This window comes from Sciurus vulgaris, assembly GCF_902686455.1.
Source record: "Sciurus vulgaris genome assembly, chromosome: 11".
NCBI lineage: Eukaryota > Metazoa > Chordata > Mammalia > Rodentia > Sciuridae > Sciurus > Sciurus vulgaris.
In genome coordinates this window covers 112558679-112581006 of record NC_136472.1, presented here as the reverse complement: position 1 = coordinate 112581006, position 22328 = coordinate 112558679, and the positions used below count along the sequence as shown (strand labels likewise).

The following is a 22328-nucleotide window of genomic DNA, read 5'->3' as shown; positions in this document are numbered from 1 at the left end:
CATTCAGAGACACAGTAAGGATAAGTTAGGGCTGGGAAAGCAGAAGAGAATGAGACAGGAAATGGAAGCCAGCACCATTGAAGTCACAGAGTCTGGGGTCAGGGGGTCTGCAGGCTCCTGGGCCTCCCACCACAGTTCACAGAGTAGCACTTTTTGTGGAATATTGGCCAACATAGTTTGGAACCCCAAGGCCCTGGACAGAGTAGGTAAACAGAAGCCTAGGGAAACAAAAGAGGTCCACAAACCTCTCTCTCCAGAGCCACCTGCCTCTGCACATCAAGTAGCTGCTGCTTCTCCTTCTGCACAGTATCCTCCTGAAGGGGAAGAGATGGGATGACTGCTGACCCCAGGCCAGAGGGGCAGGGCTCTGCCCTCTCCTGGAGGAGTGGACTCTATGGTCAAGTGCACCTCACATCTCTTCTCCACCCAACTCCCTCACCTGGACATTCAGCTGAGCCAATCTGGCCTTGATATCTTTTGTTCTGGTTTCAAGTTCCATCTCCAAATCTTGGAGTTTCCTTTCCTGCTCAGAAATGTAGTAAAGAGAAAGATATAAGTGTAGAAAGAGGGTAAGGTATTAGCTGAGGGGCAGAAGGAGGGGGTTTCAGAACCCTCCTTACCACAGCTCAACCTCCAAGCTGGGCTCAGGCTTACCTCCTCCCAATGTCCCCTAGAGTTTCCTGAGCATGTACTACACCTTGCGGATTCCCAGAGTGGGGTGCCAGGTGCAACCCTAAAGCCTTAGAGGGACTGACCTCCCCTTCTAATCCTGGGCATAAACCTGATCCCAGAAAACAAAGGAGCAAAGATGCCCCTAAGCTTACATAGCCAGTGAGACCTCCTCTCCTGAAGCTGCAGGGTTCTGACCTGCAGCCACGGTGTCAGCCCCAGAACTTTCCTGCCCTGCACAGAGGTGTCCTAGGTGGGGCTCACCCCCTAGGCCTCACCTGCTCTCGGTGCCGGCGCCGCAGGTCCTCAAGCTGCTGGTCCTGCTCCTGCCTCAGTGCCTCTAACTCTCGCTCGTGGGTCCTGCGCAGGCGCTCCAGCTCTCCAGTCAGGTGCCCCAGGAGGTCAGCCCGCTGCTTCCTCTCCTATAAAGAGGATGGGGCCACCAGTAAGAACCTGCAGTGGCTCCTCACACCCCCAAAATCAGGCTCCCTCACCCCTGTAGTCCTGGGTCAGAGTTCCAAAAGGCCATCTCTTACAGGGGAGCAGCAAGGATAGCTGAGTGCCAGCATCAGGATGCCTGCTTTGCCCTGAAGCTGAAGCAGATGCTGCCAGGCGCCAGGAAGGAGCCACCTGTGGTAGACTGCCTCACCCACTGGTGCATGGTGTCTAGCTCTTCCTCAAGGGGAGAGAGAGAGGCCACTGATCAACTATCACTAATCTTCAGCAATGTCAGAACCGACTGGGAAGGGATGCAGCTAAATTTCATCACTATGCTACTATTTCTGCAGAAGATCTGGGATATGAGTTTCCAATACTGGAACAGGGACCCAGGTGTGGGTTAAAGTCACCACCCCGCACCCACCCATAATTCACCCCTAAGGTGAGCAAGTCAAGCCAACCCAGGTCCCCTTCAGTAAGTGAATGTTCCCACCTGAACATCAAAGAGGAAGGTGGGCAGATAATATCTACTACTGTTTGACTTTTCCCAGTCTACTTCTTGATGTCCTGGAATTTCATTACCCCTGGTGCCTGCTATTGGAGTGACTAAAACCGAAGGATCTGAAGTCAGACAGCTACACTGAAATCCTTGCTCCTCTACTTATTAGCTGAGTTTAATCTTGGGAAAGTGACTTGAACTCTCCATGTCTCAGCGGCCTTTTCTTTAAAATGGAGATAATGACAGGACACACCTCCCAAGGCTGCTGTGAGGACTGAGTGGGTTAAGATACATAAAGAGCTTAGAGCAGGGCCTGGCATGCAGTACCAGCTCAAGACCTGTTAGCTACTATGACCATTTAATCAAAAGCACAGCCTGATAGAAAGTACCTCTCATTAGAGGAGGTTTCTAATACTTCAGTAAGAAAACAAAAAATTACTTCAGGGCTGGAAAGTGCCAGGGAGGAAGGCCTTCCACATTCCCCGACCATGGTTTGTCCCTTCCCCTGCCCTGCAGACAGCTAGGAAGGACCGCAAGCTACACGTGTGTGAGAGGGAGTATGTGTGCACACACATGTGCGATAGGGGATGTGGTTGAGCTACCTCAGCTTCATACCGCTCTCTGGCCTCAGCCATCACTTGCCGGTGCTCCTCCTTCATCTTGTCCATCTTCCTCTCATGGTCTCTTTCCACCTCCTGGCGCTTGTCTCGCAGGAGGCTGCTGAGCTACAGGAGACGTGACAACAAGGCAGCATACAGACTGAGGGAGGACAGCACCCAGGGCCTCACGTGCCTCCCAGTGTCCCCTGCCCACACACACACATATATCACACACAAGGCACCAAAGCATACAGACAGCCATACCCCAACACCGCCTCCCCACAGATGTACAGGGTCCTGGGGATGGAGGAGGACCTGGCCTTAAGGAAATATAGACAGGGAAACAGAACTACAAGTGCCATCCACAGTAAAATGAAGGACACTAGGAACCAGAGGACCCGGTGGACCACAGGGAGTGGTGACACTGAGCAGTAGTACCTCTTGCTCGTACTCGACCACCTGGTGAGCCTTCTGGTGAGCTCTCTGCTCCGCCCACCCAAGGCTCTCCCGCAGCTGGGCCTCCTCTTTCTGATGAGCTTCCTCTATCTTCTTCTGGAGGCTGGAGACCACCTGAGGAGTTGCCACACATACAGTGGAGTGTGACCCTCAGGGAGGCAGTTAGAGCTACCATGAAGGGTCTCACTTCCAGGGACCCGGCATCCATCCGAAGGGCCTGGACTGGGAGGGAGTCTCACTCCCCAGTTGCCAGAGATGGGGTTGAGCTTTTCTGTTGCCCAGCATGAAGCGGGTCCTAGGATGCCCAGGCTCTGCCCTCTCAGGCCAGTCCAGGCCAGCCACACCTCACCTCCCGATGCTTGGCCTCCAGTGAGGAACAAAGCCGCTCCAGTTCAGCACTGTGCTCCTTCTCCAGCTCTGCCACTGCCTAGGGAGCAGCAAAGGGCCTGTGAGGGAAGCAGGGCAAGGACCCAGGCCTAGACCATGGGGCAAGTGCAGCCAGGAAGACCACTCCATTCCCACAAGATGAGGAACCAAGGAGAATAATGTTCCTCTGAATTAACTTGTCCCTAAAGTCTGCAAGTGACAAATGGACAGGAACCTGGGAGTAGAGGGGCATCACAGTAGGCTTCAGCTCACTGCTCCTGTCTCCTGCCTCTGAGCCAAGCCATAGGTACACAGATGCCACTCATGGCTATAATAAGATCCATGCCAGGCAGGGCTGGGGGTTTAGTACACTCTCTTTGAGCACTTGCATTACAATGATGTGCCCCATCCCCAGTCTTTGCTGCAATTTTCTGTGTCTAACAGCCAAAGTTCACTCCTCACAAAAGAAGAGCTCTAGGTGGACAGGCCATGCATGAGTGTCTAGTCTGGAGGCACACCATGGGGCTGGAGGGAGAAGGAGTGAGGACAAAGGCACCAGTCCCTCATTCCAAGACAGGAGAGAAACTCAGAAGAGGCCACTGTAGATTTGCTCCTCAGGAACAGGGACAGGGTGCCCTGGTCTCAAGACCTCTGGTCTGGCTGAAGTTCTTTCAGTTGTGAAACTGTCCCAAATCTATAGGACATTTCCCTTCTGATGACTCCTTGCTACTGATGACACCCAGCTGCAGCTGCTGGGCCAGGATGATCCTGGAGGGGCCTCTGGATACCTACTGAATCCCGCACTCAGCTGAGGAGATCAGGGCTGCACCTGCCCTAAGCCCAGTCAGGTCCACAAAGAGTAGAGGACCCGTCAACTGCTATGTCCCAAGCCTGTCTGTGCAGGTCACCTGTCTGCCTGGCTCCCCACCCTGTGCCCTGACCCAGAGCAAGACCTTTCTCTTCCTCCCCAGGCATTCAGTCCCTCCCCAGGCAGCAGGTATGGGAAGGGACAAGTCTCCAATTCACTCGCTCACTTCTCTCCTCTCCCCCTCCAGCTGCTCCCTCAGCTGCCGCAGAGCCACCTCCTTTTCAGCCTTAAGGGTGGCCTCAGCTCTCTTCTCGGAAGCCTCCAGCTCTTCCTTGAGTTGTTCCAATGTCCACTTGCTTTTCTGTTCCAAGCTGGCCATCTCAGCCTTCTGCAGGGACTCCAACTCTTCTCTCCGCCTCTTCAGGGAAGCCTCTTGCTCAGCTCTAGGCAAAGAGAATGGGATGGGGGTGGGCTGACCTGCTCCAGGTCACTTCCCCACAGGGCAGGGCAGAACCCAGTGTGCACTCACCTGATTTGCTCCTCATCTGCTTCTGTGCTGGACTGAACCCAGGCTCTGAACCGGGACAGCCTGTGGCCTTCCTCCTCTCTCATCCGAGCCTCCTCCTCCTCAGTGGCTTTCTGTAGCTGCTCCTTCAGGGAACTGAGAGGAAAGGAAAGGCAGGTTCACGGGAGGGACCACAGAAGTCTTTTCTGGTCCATTCACAACCCCTGCTTCTTGACCTCCAAGAGCCTCACAGTCAGTCTGTGAAACAATGTCCATCTTAAACACGAGTCTCACATTAGCCTCTGGGTCCAGGCTGCCTCCCGTGAAAAGTGGACTACAGTCTGCTTGGTCCCAGGGCTCTGCCTAGATTCACCTCAGCAGACCATTCACTCAAGGAAGGTGGCTGTGGCCACCCAGTCTGACTCTGGATCCACATTCTGCCACTCCCTACAGACTCTGTTCCTGGCACATCAGATGTGTCACCATCTCTAAACCCTACTACATTCTTCCTTTTCTCTTGATTTTTGCTCATGCTGGTTCCTCTGCCTAGAATTCCATTGTTTTCTATCTGACAAGCCCATATTCATGGCTCAACACCAGCACTTGTCTCTCTGGGAAATCTTTCCAACTACCTCCAAGTTCACTGATTTGCCTTTTCCATACACAGTAAATGGTTGACCTTTCTTATCCCATGCTACTCTGCATTATGTAACATATTGCATCCCAGGTAATCTCTGTTTTCCTTGGAATCTGGGACCTTCTTCAGAATAAGAATCTTGGGGCTGGGGAGATAGCTCAGGTGGTAGAGTGCTTGCCGGGCAAGCACAAGGCCCTGAGTTCAATCCCGAACGCCAAAAAAAAAAAAGAAAAGAAAGAAAAAAACAACAAAACAGAGTAAGAATCTTCTCTTAAAATCTGTTATGTTGGGCTGGGACTGTAGCTCAGTGGCAGAGCATTTGCCTAGCACATATGAGGCACTGAGTTAGATTTTCAGCACCACATAATAAAGGTATGGTGTCCATCTACAAAAAAAAAAAAAATTGTCATATCTCAAGCACTGAATATAAAGTAGGTTTTCAATAAACATGCATTGGATTTGGAAGTCTCTTTCAGCCCCAAACTGTAAGCAAGCCTTGATTAGCCATGAAAGATGTCTCATCTATATATCAATGACAGTCACCACTGCACTTAAGCAGACATAATCTGCTTACACAAACTGCAACCTTTTTATGTACCCCTCATGGGGTCCCACATAATCAGGGAATGTGTGCTATGCACTCAGGGAATTCAAGGATACAACAAACATGATTTGGAAGACAATTGCTTTGAAAAACTCTGTAGCAACCTCCGAAGTCAAAAAAATATTTAAGATGGTTTCCTATCATCAACACCACCACTCTCTTCCATCATGAGAGGAAATTTGAGTTCAGTAAAAAATCCTCCTTTCTAGATTCCCCTGAAACCCTTTCTCTTTTTTCCATGGCTAAATTTACATGCAGCAACACAAAACATGAGATCTAGCAGTAACATCAGAGGTTAAATGCAATCTCTTCATTTTATAGAAACTAAGGGTCAGCCTGTCTATCTTTTGGTCTTATTATTCAAATACTAGTTAAAGGATCAGCTGTGGCTTCTAGAAATTTTTCCCCAGAAACTTCCAGAAGTTTTCCAGCAAAGTGAGGAAGACCCCACTCCACAGAAAGGTTCTGGTGTAAACAGAAACAGGCTTCTAATGATGAACTATTTTGAAGAGAGTGAGGCAAAGTTCTACCCACGAACAAATTACTCAGTCAAATCACTTAGTTAAGAATGGCCAAAACAATATTAATTTCAACTGAAATTAAAAGCAAGTGCTGCCATTTGCAGAGCAACTGCTATATTCCAAGTCCGCTACACTTCTGGCATGCTAGTGTTAACAATGACCCTCTGGGGTTCAAGGGCAGGGGATGGAAAGCACAGCCAAGCCCATGGTGGCCAGTAAGAGGGGAGCAGCCTTGTGGGTTGGCAGGAGACACCCCCAGGATTTCCTCTAAGGTGTTCCATCTTAAGGTAAGCTGAGTCATGCCCTGGTTGGGTGGCCCCAGCCCCAATTTTCAGTTGCCTGGAAAAGGAGGATGTTGTGAGTTGGTCTGTTCTTTGGGATGCTCCCCAGAAGGGGACCCAAGAAGGATAATAGGAGGGCAGGCACTGGTTCAGCAGATGTGATGTAGGGCTAATGAGAGAGATTGCAATGATCTTCTTGGTACTCGTGTGATTTTGTTTTATTTTCTCCAGATTAAGCATAAATGTTTTGTATGTTCCTTGCTATGTATGATCTAAAAATAGTAATTCTCTACCACTCGTGGAGCTTCTGTGTAAAAGGACAAGATTTAGCCTTTAGATATCTTAACACTACTTTGTAGCACTTTCCCACACTCAGACTGACAGCCTGCTCATTACCTTCTTGATATTCATTTGCCCTTTTTTCCTTACTAACAAAATCCTGATTTTATTCTAGCACATAAATAGACCGACTAAAAGACTTTGTTTCCTAGTCTCCCTTGTAACGAGGGGTAACCAATGAGATAGAAGAAGAAGTCACTGGCTAAATTTTCCAGGGGCAGCCTTGGTGGGATCGTCAGCTTCCTAGTAGTGTCAGGGATGGGAGGAAGGTGTCCCTCCCTCCCCATATCACTTCATGGCCCTGAGGAGAGTGCCTCAGGGGAGGTGGGACCTGAGTGATTTCTCCTTCTGCAGGTGAAGCTGGAGAATCTCCTCTTCCTCCTCTTGCCACAGTTTCTCCCGCAGCTGCTGCATCTTCTCTTGCTGCAATTCCAGCAGCCGCCTATGATCTTCTTTGAGTTCGTGGGTCACTGCCTCTTCCATGGCCTTTAGCGCAGCCTCAGAAAGCTGCTTTGGGAGAGCCACAGGCCCTGAAGAACTCCTGCAAGGGGAAAACAGGGTATCACTACAGGGATACCTCTACCCACAGATACAGATACAGAACATCACACACACGATCCTACCCGAGGGCCCAAAATCCAGAGCCTTATACCCAAACCAGGCCACACAAGAGCAGGCAATATCTGTCCAGTAGGACAAGCCCAACTGTGGTTGAATAATGTCCAAAGGTCTAGGGAAAAGGGAAACCCACAGTAAGCCCTGAGTATACCTGGCAGGTTGTAGCCTGAGGTCAAAAATCTTAAGTTGTGTTTCAAGAGCTGACAACATCAGGGAGAGTGAAACTCTGTCCCTAACAGACTATCTCCCAGAAGGGCTTATGGTCGTGTTCCATTCTTCATGAGGGCTCTGCCTACTACTTGAGGCTCATGCCAGAAATTGAGAATGGTCCCTAGAGACTGTTCTCTACTTCCCAAACTGAGCAGAGACCAATGTAAATGAGCCTATGGAAAAAGCAGCAGCTCTGAAGCCCACGACAGCACACTGAAGTCCAGGAATGGGACACTCTCCTCCATCACCACCAAGGGAACCAGGCAGCAAACACTGCCCTGAGCCAAATCAGAACAAGAGTGTAAGAGAGATGCCATTTTCCATATCTCCCCAGAGTGACATGTTTTCACCTGCTTAGAGTTGAGTTCTGTGTTTAGAAATGAGTGAAAAAAATTCAGAGCTAATCCAGATGCATTGGTGGGTGGCAAGTAAGGTGAGGAATAATGGAACTGGTTTATAATATGTCTATAAAGTTAGTGAGGAGGGTTGTTTGGCTTGCTTTCTGGTTCTTGAAGGAAATAGCCAAAATGAAACAGGAGAACATTCTAAGCATGGGAAGCACAGGCAGGATAAAGTATGTCTCCCCCAGAGTGACTTTCTTAAGGGCCAGTTCACATTTGTACTCCCAGGTCCCCATGCCTAACATTAGAAACTGGTTGTAGCACACAGCCACCACCCTTCTAGCATGGTGCTCAGGCTGTTGCAGGCTGACTCGGTGCTTGGTCAATCTCAACAGGAACACATAAATAAGACCAAATCAAAGAGGACGGGGCAAGGATCAAATAGGGGAGCCAATCCACTCAGCTGAGGACTAGCACCCCCCTCCCTTCAGAGAGCTTAACAGCAAAGCAAATGGAAGGCAGAGGTGGGAGCAGCTCAGACAGCAAAAGAAAATAGGACTTAGGAACCCCACTGCAGCCCCAAGACTAGAAAGAAACGGGAACAGAGTAGGTTACAGACATCCTGAAACACCATTTAGACCCATCTCTCCTCCCTTTCCTAAAATCAGAACTTGGACTAGAAAACGGTCTCGAGCCAAGCCTTCAAATCTTTTTTTCCTTCCAATTCCTTTTTCCTCCTTCCTTCAAATTTCTGACTTCCTCTCAAGTCCCCTGACAAGCCCAACTGATGCAGATGTAAGCACCGTGGCCACCACCACCTCTGAAGATGCTGCCCTCCAAAAGAGCTTCCCCCTGCAGCTCTCCGCCTCATCAACCCTCCAGCTCATTTCCAACCTTGGCTAAAAACTCCTTTTTTCCTGAGATAGTACCTTTTAATGTCTGTCTCCCCTGTGGGCTGCATAGCTATGTGGTGCCCGCGGGACAGATGCTGTGGGAAGACGGGCCATCAGACCATGTGGCAGCACATGTCCAGGCTGCACACACCAGTGAGTCTGCCTGCACACCAGCCATGCAGGCAAATGGGGCTGTTTTTCAGTGGGTCTCTTCTCCCTCCCATTTTAAAGTCCTGATATTCTAAACACCTTGTTTACGTCCAAGGCAAAGAACAATGCCTGAAAGATCCAGAAGACAATTTGGGAAGTTGAAGATACCAGCGAAGAGGCAGGTCTGGTTTCTAGGCCAACCCCTCAGGTACCAGCCTCATGAGACCCAGCTTCTAACAGAAAGAGGCACAGGAAAGCTCTGTGGGAGTTAATCATTTCATGCTGGCCACCAACTAGCTAAGAGACACGAGATAGGAAACAAGATGGGAAGGCAGGGAGGGAAAAGAGGATGGAGGAAAGGAGAAATGACACTCCAGGAATGTTCTGAAATGACTGCACAAACACTAAAGCTGAGACTGGAAGCAAGGAGATCTAGTTTCCTGTCACATGTAGCCCAGGGGCTTTTTGTTTGTTTGTTTGTTTGTTTATTGGCTTTTTGAGATGAGATGGGATCTTGCTCTGTTGTCCAATCTGGGCTTGAACTCTCAATCTTCTTCCTTCAGTGTCCAGAGTAGCCAGGATTATGACCCAGTGGTTCTGATTCACTTACTATCTCTGTAAATCTTCATGAAATGTGCTAACATGACAAAGAGGAGGATGTCCCTTTCTCAGTCCCAGTCCTTTGGCCATAAGCCTGTCCTGTCCACCCCTGCTACCTGTCCTGTTTCTAACCCTTCTGATTCGGATGTCAGGCACAGGGCTACTCCCAATACCCAGAAAACCAACTGATTCCTAATGCACCCTGTGAAGATTAATAACAAGAAAGTTATGGGGTCTGAAGAGACTCAGGAAAGGAACAGAAGTATTTCCTGCAAGTTGGTAACCCGAGCCTGCAGGGTATATCTAGAGACCCCAGCAGCAGCAATGTCACTGGGATGGAGAAGAAACAAAGCCAGGGTATCAATCAGCCAAAGTGGCCAGGGAGGAGCTTCCCTCCAAAGGTCCTGGGAAGATGCCTCTCTGACCTCTGCCTGGATCTTCCTCATTCTGAACCACACTTGGCTTCTGTCCTTGAAGCCAGTGTCCTGATCTGCCTGTCCAGTCACCAAGGAGACTTTGGAAAGTCATGTGATTCCTCAGGTCACAGCTTTCATTGTAGGACCTGTCACCATCTGAAAAATATGACTACCCCTTTCCTATACAATCCCTGCAATGTTACAGTGATGACATGAGATCATGAGCTCAGGTGCCCTGCCAGCTCTCAGTGACACCCCTGTGAGTCATCAGGACAGGAACCTGGCTCTGCTCAAGTCAGACCTGAGTTCTTTGTACCTCTCATTCACAGAGGGAAAAATACATAAACCCTAGTGCCTTTCTATACATAAAGAGAATAAAGCACAGAGACTGCAGACCGAAAGTCAGAAGTATAGAATCTAGTCCTAACTCTGCAACAGACTAGCAATGGAACCTTAGGCAAATTCTTTCACCTCTCTGAGCTCCAGGTTCCTTAACCGAATATGAGGTGAGAGGGACAGGTGAGGATGGGAGAGAAGAGCTAAGAGTCTTCTAAACTTTTGAATTACTTGGTATAAAAACATGCAAAACTATGTTGACCTTTGAACCCAGGCACACAAAATATATCCTATATACTATAAAATTCCATTTATATGAAGGTGGAGAATGGAAAAACCAAATCTATAGGATGGAAGTCACAACTATGGCTTCTGAGGGTGGACTGAGAGGGGCATCAGCAAACTTTCTCCAGGTATGGAAACATTCTATGACGGATCTGAGTAGCTATTATGTGTTGCACACACATGAAAACAGTCACTGAACTGTACACTTCAGATTTATGTACTTCAGTATATATGAATATCGTAATGTTTTTAAGAGAAAAGCAGTGCTTGGGAGAGGAGGAAACATAATTTACCAGTTTCTGCTAAAAAGCCAGAAGATAGACCCTTGCTCACTCCCATACCTTGGGTTCTGGCCAGGAACTGCCAGGACCTAAACTAACCCCAAGCAAGGGTCAGTGACGGTGATGGCTGTCTGGGGCTTGTGAGGCTGCACACAGCACCAAGGATACTTTCAATAGCCCCCTACATTCCACCCCATGGGCTGGAGCCAGAGCATCCCTTCCCACCACCCAAGAGAGAATGGGCACTCAAGCAATCCATACACAGCAGAGGACAAAGACAGACACAGAAAACTGGCCCTTACACTTCTAGAGAGACTGGCGAGGTGGGGCTGACTACCACCTTCTCCTCAGGCTCCTCGGCCTTTTCCTGCCCAGAGCATGGCTCCTCAGCCTGGGAATGCTGCTCCTTGTCCCTCTCATGGACCACAGGTGGGCTTGGGATCTGCTCCCTTGATAGTAAGAAGGAAGTAATTGTGTGAAAGCCAGGAGGAAGGTAAGAGGTTCAATTTGCACTCCATTTGGGTGCATGCAGACAAGAGGGACAGGCCCAGTAAAGTTTCCCTACTTGGGGACTCTCCAACCTCCCTTCCCCCTCTGGGACTCTTGCTGAGGAATCTGCATTGAAGGCCAGATAATACCATCGACATGGGAAACGGGAAGGTTACAGCACCCAAGGAGAAGCTCTGCACACAGCAGTGTTCAGTGGACACTGCTGATTAAACATCGCTGCTGCTCAGGTCCCCTGGTGGTTCACTCCATCCAAATGAATTCTAAGACAGCATACTTCTCTTGCCAAGAGGACAGAGGCACTAGCAAATGTACACTGGGCTCAGGACCAGGCTGGGACCTGCATCTCCCTCTCCCTAGGCCTAGCACATAACAAGGCTCCAGCTGGGTGACTGGAGGTGAGCTGACTCCTGGCAGGGAGCGGGGTGCTGCTGAGGGGCAGGGGGACTAGGAGACAAGGTTATCCTGGCAAGAATGGAGCAGTCAGGGCAACAGCAGAGTCTCTCCAAATCAGTTCACGGCAGGGAGGCAACTAGAACAGAAGAGATGTGTCCTTACCTCAGGAGGGACACCAGTGGTGTGGGGCTGGCTTCAGAGTCCTCTCTAGGCTCCTCTACTTCCTCCCATTCAGGTTGCCCCTTGGGGATCTGCAGAGGCCCTTCTTCAGTGGCTTGACTGTGAAGGGGACTCTGGAGCAGCTCCCCATGCAGAAGTGGAGGAGATAACCTGGTGAGGCCAGCCAGAGTAGTAGTCAGGCCCCTCCATTTGGAAAGCAGGAAGAGAATTTGAGAGTGCAGTGTGGGTCCCTAGTGCTGGACCCCAGCCCCTGCCCCCATATCCACAGAGAGCTACAGAGTCAAACAGCTAGATGTGCAGCAAGGAGAGACCCTCTCTTGAACTGTCCTTTCACCTAAACTACAATAGGGCTTCCCAGTGCCTGTGCTGCATTGTCTGGTCCAGGTGTGAGAGCTGGACACGTGTCATTCCCAGAGTTCACCATCACTAGGGCCCAGGAAGAACTGAGTGGAAAATAGGGAGATAAAGAGACACCAGGCTCTAGTGGTCAGATTACAGAAAATACATGAAGCTGTGGCACTAAGTAAGAATGTTGAGAGCTTTCCAAGGTCCCAGACCCTATCCCCTTCAGAGTGGCAGCCTAAGAGGATGAAAGCCCCAGTAAGATACATGATGGGTGTACACACACACACACACACACACACACACACACACACACACACACATAGAGTTAGCTACAGATATCTCTGATGTGGCAGGGCCCTGGCTCAGAGCTCTGAGTTGTAGTACCGACCCTGTAACATGACTTCCCCAGACATCCAACAGGTTTCTTTAGCCCTGGCCCATGACCAGGCACATACCATAATCAACCCAATCCAGTGAGAGCACAGGGCTCTGGACCCACCAGTGCTATGCGAGAGTAGCACTTCTCGGGCTTACACGGGGCAGCATCACAGGTTCATTCACACACACCTTGTCTGGCCATCTAGCCAGTGCACATCTGTCTTCAGGCAGGGCACACCAGCCAGGAATTCTGCCCAAATCCACACCATCCTGAAGGCATGCCATGCCTCAGGTCCCTGAGGGCAGCCCCTGTGTACTATACCTCTCAGAGCCTTCGCATTGTTTGCTCTGCTGTTCATCCTGGCTGCACTGGCTGCCATCTGAGTCGTCTCCTCCTCCTACCCTCTGGGCCTATAGTAAAGAAGCAGTGGAAAGTGAGTATTAGTGGGGTATGCATTACAGGGGTCTCCCCTTCCTGCTAACTCCCATGCATAGCAGAAAGCACTGAGAGGTGTCTCTCTGGAGGACAGAGAGTAGAAGGCCTATCTACTGTCCAGTGAAGCTTCCTGGGCTTTGGTTAAGTCCTAGGCTCATAGCTGGAGGAAGAAGCAGACAAGCACAGCATTGCAGAGTCAGAAGCCATGGATGGAAAAAGACTACACAGGAAAGAAAACTCTGCCTCCTGCAGTTGGAAACCTGCACCACCAGCTGCAAAGAGAAAGCAGAGGTATCGACAAACACCCCACATCCACTGAAGCCCAAGGCAGCAGCAGCACCAGAGATATACAGGGGTGCTGAAATTAAGTGGGCAAAACTGAGGGCAGCAGCCAAGTACATTAGAAAGGAAGAATCCTGAGAGCAGGGACCTTGGTAGAGTAAGAGCAGCTATACCCCAGACCAAAAGGGCATCATCCGGCACCTAAAAGGAGGCACCGACATTCTTTCCACTATTCTTTTCCAGGCTCACCAAAGGACACCCAGTCAGGAGATAATCATGCTCCCTTCCCAGTCAGGGATTATATCAACCATTCAAAAATAAACCCTAAAATCTTATTTTAAAGCTTGGGTGCCTGGACAAATTTAGCAAGCTAGTTAGAGAGAAAGACAGACAGACAGATACTCTTCCTGATAATTTCAAATACTTCCCACAGGTGTATAGTGGTGTAGTCAGCCTGTGACCTACCCTTTGTTCTAGCACTTCCTCATTTCCTGCCTGGGAAGCCCAGTTCTTCCATTATGAAATGGGATAGTAAACCGCAGCTCCCAGGGCTTCTGATGAGGATTAAATGAGATCATGTACATAATGCCCAAATCCTGTCCCAAAGAAGGCAAGCCATAAAGGCTAGCTCCTCTTCCCACATACCTCTCCCCCAGCCAAAGGCAAAAAAAACAAAAAAGAAAGAAAGAAAGAAAAAGAAAAGGCTCTGCCAGTGCCAGTCCCCATTCTGGGACCTGTAGTCCTTCTGTCACCCCAACAGGAGCCCGTCTGTTCTGGGACACAGGGGTCAACAGAAGAGGTGGGGCAGGAGACAGCTCACTCCGTCTTCCCCAGTGGGGTCCCCAGCCCTGTGCCCACCACCCCCAACACCTCTCTACTGGCAGCCTGAGTCCCAGCAGATGTGGCTGACTCTACCATCTGGATGGGCGAGAAAGGACAGGACTTGAACTACAACTCAGCTCCCCAAATTACATTAAAAATAGCAATGCAGCCTGCAAATACCTCTCAGTGCCCGTAGCAGAAGGGCTCCCTGCCAGGGCTGCCACTACTCATCGCATCAGCCTGGGCAGAGCCTGCAGACAATGACAGGAGCATGCAGCCCTCCCTGCCCCATCTCTTCCAGTATTCAAAATATATGTCTTTTCCTGCAAATTGCACCAAGCTCATGGACAACCTCCCTCTCACTTTTCAAGGAAAAAAAAATCACCAAAGCCAACTCCATTTAACAAACTAAAATACATAAGACAAGTAACAGAGTGGGGTGATCATAATAAAATTTGGGGGATTGAACCCTGCATCAGAAAGGACTCTGGGGCAATAAGCCTAGTGTCAGAAGGAAAAAGGCAGGCAGACTGGAAGGCGAGCTGTAAAGCAAGTCTTTCTGTCCACTCCCATCCTGTTTCATCTTCTACATTTCTGCAAGAAACTGAACTAGTTCCACTGCCAGAGAAAAAGAAATGCCTTGGGAAAATACCCAGGCAAAGGGTCTTCTGAGTAATTTTACTTGCTGCCTAACTAAACCTTTTTGCCCCAGAGAAAGAAGCAAAGGAACCTAATAAGGTAACTGGCCATGCCAGCTTTCTTCAGAAAGGGGACTGCTTGAGACATCGTGTCCCAATGCTTAACTCAGTTCCAGGGTTTTGTTTTTATTTAAGATCCTATCCCTGGTGAAATAAATCATGGTGCATTCATACAGCAGAAGGCTATGCAACCAATAAAAAGAATGGAGGAGATCTACATGAAATAACTCAAAAGGGAGTCAAGGGTCTTATTCTCAAATTTAAAGTACATATTGCCAGGAAGTTTCAGTAACACAATCCCAATTTTTGTGGAAAGAAAGAAGCATAAACAAATAGAAGATAAGAGATACACTCACATGTACACAGAATAATTTCTGGAAAAGCACATAAAATACTAATGGAAACCATTCATAGTCCCTGTATAAGAGTAAGGCTACTGGATATTAAGGACTTTGACCTTCTGTATTACATAAAATAACTTCATGATCACTTTTCTACCTTGCTCTAAAATCCACAATGTTTGTAATTCATTGTGATCATCATCTTGATTGTGATGATGGTTTCAAAGGTAAAATGTATTAACTGGGATACTTTATGCAGTTTTAAATAAATAAATATGCAGCTCACTGTGCATCCATTATATAAGGATTAAGTTGCATAATATGTTTTTTTGTTTTTTTGGTTTTTTTTTTGTACTGCGGATTGGACCTAGTGTCTTACATATGCTAGGCAAGCACTCTACCCCTGAGCTATATCCCAAGACCCCTCAACTTCTTTTTCCCCTATGGTACTGGGAACTGGATCCAGGGCTAGAGTATACAGGGCAAGTGCTCTACCACAAAGTTATATCCCCAGCACCCACCCTGCCACCTACACACTTTTTTTTTTTTTTTTTTTTTTTAATTCTGAGACAGGGTCTTATTCAGTTGCTGGGGCTGACCTCAAACTTGTAATCCTCCTGCCTCACTCTGCTAAGTCTCTGGGATTACAGGTGTGTGCCATCACACCCAACTCTAAAAATATTTTTTAGATGAACAAAAACTGTAAGAGCTCAGTTCTAAGCCTCTTCCCTTGCCTCGTCCTTGGGAGAGCGCTGGAGAATATAGTAGAATGGGCACAAGCCCGCAGGACACAGGAAGGACAAAGCATCTATGCTTCTGTCTGCCCCACAAAGGGACTGCTGCTCCCTTCTTCAGCCCCTCCTCCTTTTTGACCCCTCTAAGCTCTGAAGATGGGAGCGAACTAGAGACTGAGCCCTACTAAAGGCTCTATTTGGTCAGCCAAGCTGAGTGCCCATCACTGCCCACACCCTACCAGGCTGGTCGTGAGGTAGAAATTCGGGCCTCCACTGACAGGGCTGGCTGCCTTGAGGTAGAGGGTATCTTCTGAGAACCAAATTCAAGCCAAATCTGGCTACTGCTTTATATCAGTGGCATGGCCCCAAAAGGGGCTGCCAGCTTCATTAGGTCTTAGGTAAGGACTCAGAAATTTATCTTTTTTAAAGCTCTCAAAGAATTCTGATATTGGCCAGGTTTTGTAACCAGAACAATGGAATCCAGCACACCCTACTGACTTGGTAGCTCTCCCACTCACCTATTGCCAAAAGGTCTCACAATTCCCTTGCTCCAAACCCCTCCTGACTAATCCCACCTGCCTTTATTTGTGCCTTCTCATCCCTCTAGCACTGTAAATGGGGTGACAAAGTCTAGCAGGGAGGTGTTTGGGCAGTAGCCCAGGAAGGCATCAGTCAGAACCTGTGAAGAATACAAAGGGTTCAAATGCAATCAGCCTAAAAACTCTATTCAGTCTTCAACACACATTTCACTAAGGGCTCCCAGGCTAGATTCATATTAAACATCTTGTTTGTTTTACACAGGAATTCTCCATCTCACTCAAACCAAATGCTCCCTGAAACTTGCAGAGACCATGTGCCAAAATCCCTCTTTTAGACAACAACCCACCAAGGAGGGGAAAAAAAAAAAAAAACTGATTCTGACTTAAGCTGCTTAAGGACGGATCTGGGTTTTACTCATCTTTTTACCCTACTTGGGTCAGATGTTATGATCTCCGCACACAGAATACCTCTGGTAGGGAAGACATAAACAACCACAAAACAAGAGGCTCTAAAGAAAGCAAAGAGGAAATAATTCATCCCAATTAGAGAAGGTGGCCTCAGAGGTTGGCCTCCAAGACCAAGAAAGAGCTTGCTGGGGCAAAAGGGAAAGCAGAAGGGCCAGCAGAGCCACTGTGGAGGTGGAGGGTATGTTCTAGGAAGGACCAAGTGGCAGACCCAGCTGGTGGGTGGTCAGTGGGATAAGGACAAGGCTGGAAGGGATGGATGGGCCAAGTTGGGAAGTGCTTTGAAATCCACAATCTCCACAGGGTTTTGTACACCCTCGGTTATTGAATGAATGGATAAACGAGTAATATGGGGGAAGAGGGTATGCTTTAATTCATAGAAGCAGCAGAGCAAGAATGGTCAGAAGTCCCATCAAAGGCACAGTCCAGGCCATGTCTTAAGGAATTAGCGTGTGTCCAGAGACACACGCTAGGATGGGAAGGAGACAGTTCTTGAGTTATTCCAAAAAGTGACCACCAGAAAGAACTAGACCCAGCCCAGACGACCACCTAGAAAGACTCACCTCCCAACAGGCTCCATCCAGAACAGGGGAAACTACATCAATACCCAGTAGGTGCTCTGAGATTCGGCTGCGAAAACCAAAGTCCTAGAGACAGTGGAGACAGTAATGTCAACTCCACCTCTGTCAGTTAGCACTTACTAGGGCCCCTCTTCTAACCCCAATGCCAACCTTTCAGAAAAGGTCGCTGTGTGCCAGGCATTGTGTTAAGCACTCTGATATCTAAATCAACCTTCAAAATAAAAATGTGACTAGACAGAAAGATATAAGATAAAGTACATATGGTAAAATGTTCAATGTAGATATATGTGGGTATTCACTATAAATTCTTTTAATTCTTCCCTATATTTAAAAAAATTTTTTTTCCAGTACTAGGGATTGAACCCAGGGCATTTAACCACTGAGCCACATCCCCAGCCCTTTTTCTAAACATTTTATTTAAAGACAGGGTCTCACTGAGTTGTTCAGGGCCTTGCTTAAGTTGCTGAGGCTGGCTTTGAACTCTCGATCCTCCTGCCTCAACCTTCTGAGCATGTGCCTCCATGCCTAGCTTAAATTTTTTCAAAAAAATGTGGACAAAAAAATAATCCTGTGATACCAAAACTCTTGTCCTTATCTCACAGATGCAAAAGCAGGTTGGGAAGCATATTTAATTTGTCCAAGGTCACATGACTGATAAGTAAGGGGACTGGGGTCAGATGGTCCTAGGGACTGACTCCAAAATCCAAGGTCTTTCCATGATACATGCTGCAAAGCATGTCACTTTCCAGCTGTCTCTCCCTCTCTAGTGTCCAACCGGGACACCAAAAGTGCCAGAAACCTGCGACCAGCTTATAAATGAGGCTCGGTAAACTCCTTCCAGTTCATGTCTTCCCCCATTCCAAACAGGCACCCCTCTAGACAATAGGGATTAAGTAGTGCTTTCTCCATAGGCTTCTCTTTGGGACAGACAGCAGGTACCCACACCAGGGCCAGCTCCTCACTGCCCTTTGGCTGCCACAGGACCATCCCCCAACCCCTGAGCCTAAGATTCCTGCTGGGCTAAGTGAAGGACTGCTACCCAACAGCATGCTAATGGGGACAGTTCTGTCATCAGCCCTGATAAATGGCGGGATGCCCAGACACGGTTTGGTCCTGCTGTCCATGCTTACTCCCTGCACTCCCATAAAGAAAAATGCTGATGGGCACATGTTGCCAACACAGTGCCTGCTTTGGAAGGGTCGGACCCCTTGGTTCATGAGTTTGGTGACATGGTTATCCTTCATGCACAGTTTTCACCAACAACGACTTTTTGTTTCACTTCCTGGCTTGTGGGGTTCATCTTTTTTGGTGATATTTTCCTTTCAGTTTCAGTTCTACTCCACATACTGCAGCTGCCATCTGCCTCTTAAGCCCACAGCTCAGTGCAGGGCTAGAGTACATAGCCTCCTAATTCCTCTGCACCACCCCCATATCATCTCTGTCCATCCCTGACCCTCTACCACTAATCCCTTCCCTTTGATCTGCCTCCTCCAAACAGATGGAGGTGGTGTGTAGAGGTAGTGTGTGGCCAAAAGCACCCAAACTGCTCCCATTAGATTCAACTTGGCAAACAGAATTGAGACACAGCAGGCTGGAAGGATGGTCTGGGACAAAGGAACCATGGACGCTGGCAATCCAGGACAAAGACAACTTCAAAAATGAAACCACGGGAGCCCTCCTGGCCAGAGCCTAGGGCTGGTCCTTGCCACAGCTCAGTAAGCCCAGAAACACAATGCACAGTCTAACCCTCTGTATTCCTACTACAGCCTGGAGGCAACTCACACGATCTTGCAGACAAGTCACACACAGTAAGACTAATAAAAGCTAACACTTAATCTAACACTCATGTGAACCCGATTTATATTCTCTACCTCACTTTCTTCTTACAGGAAACCTATATGGTAGATAGTAATAGCCTTACAGTTATAGGTTGAGAAATGCGAGCTAACAAGACCCAGTTTGAGTCCTAACTTCCCCCAAATACTAGCGTATGGCACTGGGCAAATTACTTACCCCTGTGGACATGAAAATCCACGCTCTTACTTACCACACTGCTGCTCCTCATCACAAACTCACCAGGCCAAGGAACGACTTGGGGTCAGAAGCCACAGAATCAGAGAGCTCTGGTTCCTTCACAGGCTCACTCATCTTCAAATCCTGAGGAGACAGACCCACAGAAAAACCCCCTGAGCAGAGCACACACAGTCAGGGACACTGTTCAGGAAATTCTGGTCAGGACACAGTGCCAATACTGGACTCAGCCCAAACAAACATCCACCTCTTCTTGAAACCCAAAGGATCCTGCCATTCTCTCCAGACACAAACGTCAGCCTCCCGCAACCTGGATGAGCATGGACAACCAAAGATTCACATGTAGAAAGAGAGTCAAGTGTAGTAGAGATAGTTAAAAGTTGGCAGCACAGAAGTTTGATGCTACCCTGTAAAACAGGATTGGAGTATCTTTTCAAGGAAGTAGACAAAAGTTGTTTAAATGAATTCCTTCACCAACTACCAGGAAGAAGAGTGAGAAAATCTAAAATGTCAAAGGCTTGCCCCATTTGAACCTACTCTTAGCCACTGGCCTCATTTGCAAAATCAACCACTTCCATGTCTTGGATTGGTTCAGAAAGAGACAGAAATCAATGAGAATTATCTTCTTGTGATCCAATCTACACATGCTGGAGCAGAACACTCGTGGTACCTCTGCCCTCCCTACACACACACACACACACACACACACACACACACACACACACACACACTCATTCTCATTTCTCTCCCCCTACCACTGCCCCCTTCTCTTCTTTCTCCATAGCAACTCAGACTACAGCAAAACTAGAGGAACAAAGTAGAAGAAAAGAAGAACATGAATATCCCAGGAGGGTGCCAATGGAAAAGCACATTTCTGCTCTGGATTTCCAGTGCCAGCAAGTTTACAGTTTCATTCAGGATTTTACTGCCTGCTGGGTCTGGGCATATTTGTCACAATTTAGGGTTCTGGCTGATGTTGACAGCCCAGTGCAGGGCCTGCAAATGAAGCTCCTGACTCAGAAATAAAGATGTGGGGATAGAAAGCTTCACAGAGCTGGAGAGAGCAGCAGAGGATGGCAGTCGGCAACTGCCTTATGGACTTACTTCACTGGCATCTGATCTGCTCTCTTTTGGGGTAGGAATCTCTTTCTTCAGCTCATTTGCTGCCTCTTCCCTCCTGGAGTCCTCTCCTGCATCAACTGGGTCCTCCAGTGGCTCCTTTTTAGAGGACTTGGCAGGCTGATCACCCTCAGGGTCCACCCCAGGTATCACTGGACTTGTGGAAGCCCCAGGATCACTCTTCTTATTCTCTTCTGTTTCTGGAAGCCCGGGACTCGCCCCTCTTTCTTGTGGCTCTTTACCATCAGCACTGCTCAGACTGCTGTCTCCACCTTGGCTGAAGAGATTGCCAGGAGTAGGGGGACCAGCAGCATCTGAAGCTAGAGAAACATCCTTCTTCTCTTCTGGATGACCTGTTCTTGGAGACTCCTAGAGACCACAGACCATGTCAAAAGAGAAAGACATGAGAAACATAGGAGTTTAGAGATGTGCTATAAGATGGAGCTGCTACTCCTTGACTCCTACGTGCCAGAGCTTGAGTTCTGATCCCAATGGCCATCCAACACCGAAACAACTTTTTAAAACACAGATTCCTGGCCCTATTCCCAATCTACGGAGTCAGAATTTCTGTGGTGATTTGGACACATTCAACCTGGTGTTGTCCACTGATGAGCCTGGAAATCACATCATTGGACTATACAACTCTGTCATCATCTGTCATGTTTTCCAGTAACAAATCTGTCTCACTCCACCCTAGTTAGCCAAATCTTAAGACTGCAGACTTAGAAGCCAAGATTCATTTAAGAAAATAATGGACAATCATGTGAGAGAAAGGTAGCAAAGTCCAGAATTTCCATTTTGGATCTGGAATGTTCCCCCAAAGGCCCATGTGGAGGAGGTTTGGAGCCCAGAGTAAACTACTGGAAGGTGATAGAACCTTTAGGTGGTGGGGCATAGTGGGAATTCTATAGGCTATCGGGAGTATGCTCTTGAAGAGGCCTGTGGGACCCTGGTTGCTTCCTCTCTTTGTCATCTGGCTCATGATATAAGCAATTTTGCTTCACCATGCACTCTCACCACAGGCCCAAAACAACGGGTCCAACCAACAATGGATTGAACCCTCTAAAACCGTGAGGGGAAAAAACCTTTACTTTCATAAATTAATTATTTGCAGTATTTTGTTATAGTAATAGAAGCTAAATCACTCAAGTAGAGGGTCAGAAAGTACAAGGAGGCCTGGGGTTGTAGCTCAGTGGTAGAGTGCTCGCCTAGCATATGTGAGGCATTGGGTTCCATCCTCAGTACCACATATAAATAAATAAAATAAAGGTATTGTGTCCACCTACAACTACAAATAATAATTTTAAAAGGTACAAGGAAAAGCCCTAATCAGAGCTTCACAGATGATCTCATCAAATATCTGTTAAGCCCCAAAATATGACCACTGCCTGCAGGTCTGGCAGCCTAGTGTCAAGCTAAGCACGCTCTCCAAGGATGATGAAGAAAGGCAGAAAGCGAAGCATTTCACAGCTCAGCTTCCGAGGAACAGTGCCTAGGCTCAAACCAGGGCTCCACACTTGCAGATAGGGTTCTTCTTAAGCAAATTAAGTTTTCTGTGCTTCCATTTCTTCCTCTAAAACACAAGGATGCAGCAGTACCTATCTCACAGGGTTGCTAGAAAG

General features: G+C 48.2%; 1 protein-coding gene across 8 annotated transcripts in view; it reads right to left on the bottom strand.

Annotated features, from left to right (window-relative positions):
* The window catches only part of LOC306640729 (centrosomal protein of 164 kDa-like), a 65930-nt gene that overhangs the window by 8011 nt on the left and 35591 nt on the right, over positions 1–22328 (bottom strand). For 6 of the 8 annotated variants that reach the window (XM_079105205.1, XM_079105206.1, XM_079105204.1 and 3 more), the window contains 15 exons: positions 20692–21075; positions 19633–19713; positions 17539–17622; positions 12981–13069; positions 11918–12085; positions 11155–11301; positions 7054–7263; positions 4365–4496; positions 4062–4278; positions 3011–3088; positions 2644–2775; positions 2209–2331; positions 948–1091; positions 440–523; positions 246–314 (listed from right to left, as the gene is read on the bottom strand). In XM_079105205.1, coding sequence (XP_078961331.1) covers positions 246–314; positions 440–523; positions 948–1091; positions 2209–2331; positions 2644–2775; positions 3011–3088; positions 4062–4278; positions 4365–4496; positions 7054–7263; positions 11155–11301; positions 11918–12085; positions 12981–13069; positions 17539–17622; positions 19633–19713; positions 20692–21075 — 2142 coding nt within the window. The remainder of the gene's footprint in view (positions 1–245; positions 315–439; positions 524–947; positions 1092–2208; positions 2332–2643; positions 2776–3010; positions 3089–4061; positions 4279–4364; positions 4497–7053; positions 7264–11154; positions 11302–11917; positions 12086–12980; positions 13070–17538; positions 17623–19632; positions 19714–20691; positions 21076–22328) is intronic. The other 2 variants (XM_079105207.1, XM_079105209.1) reach the window with 2 other exon arrangements.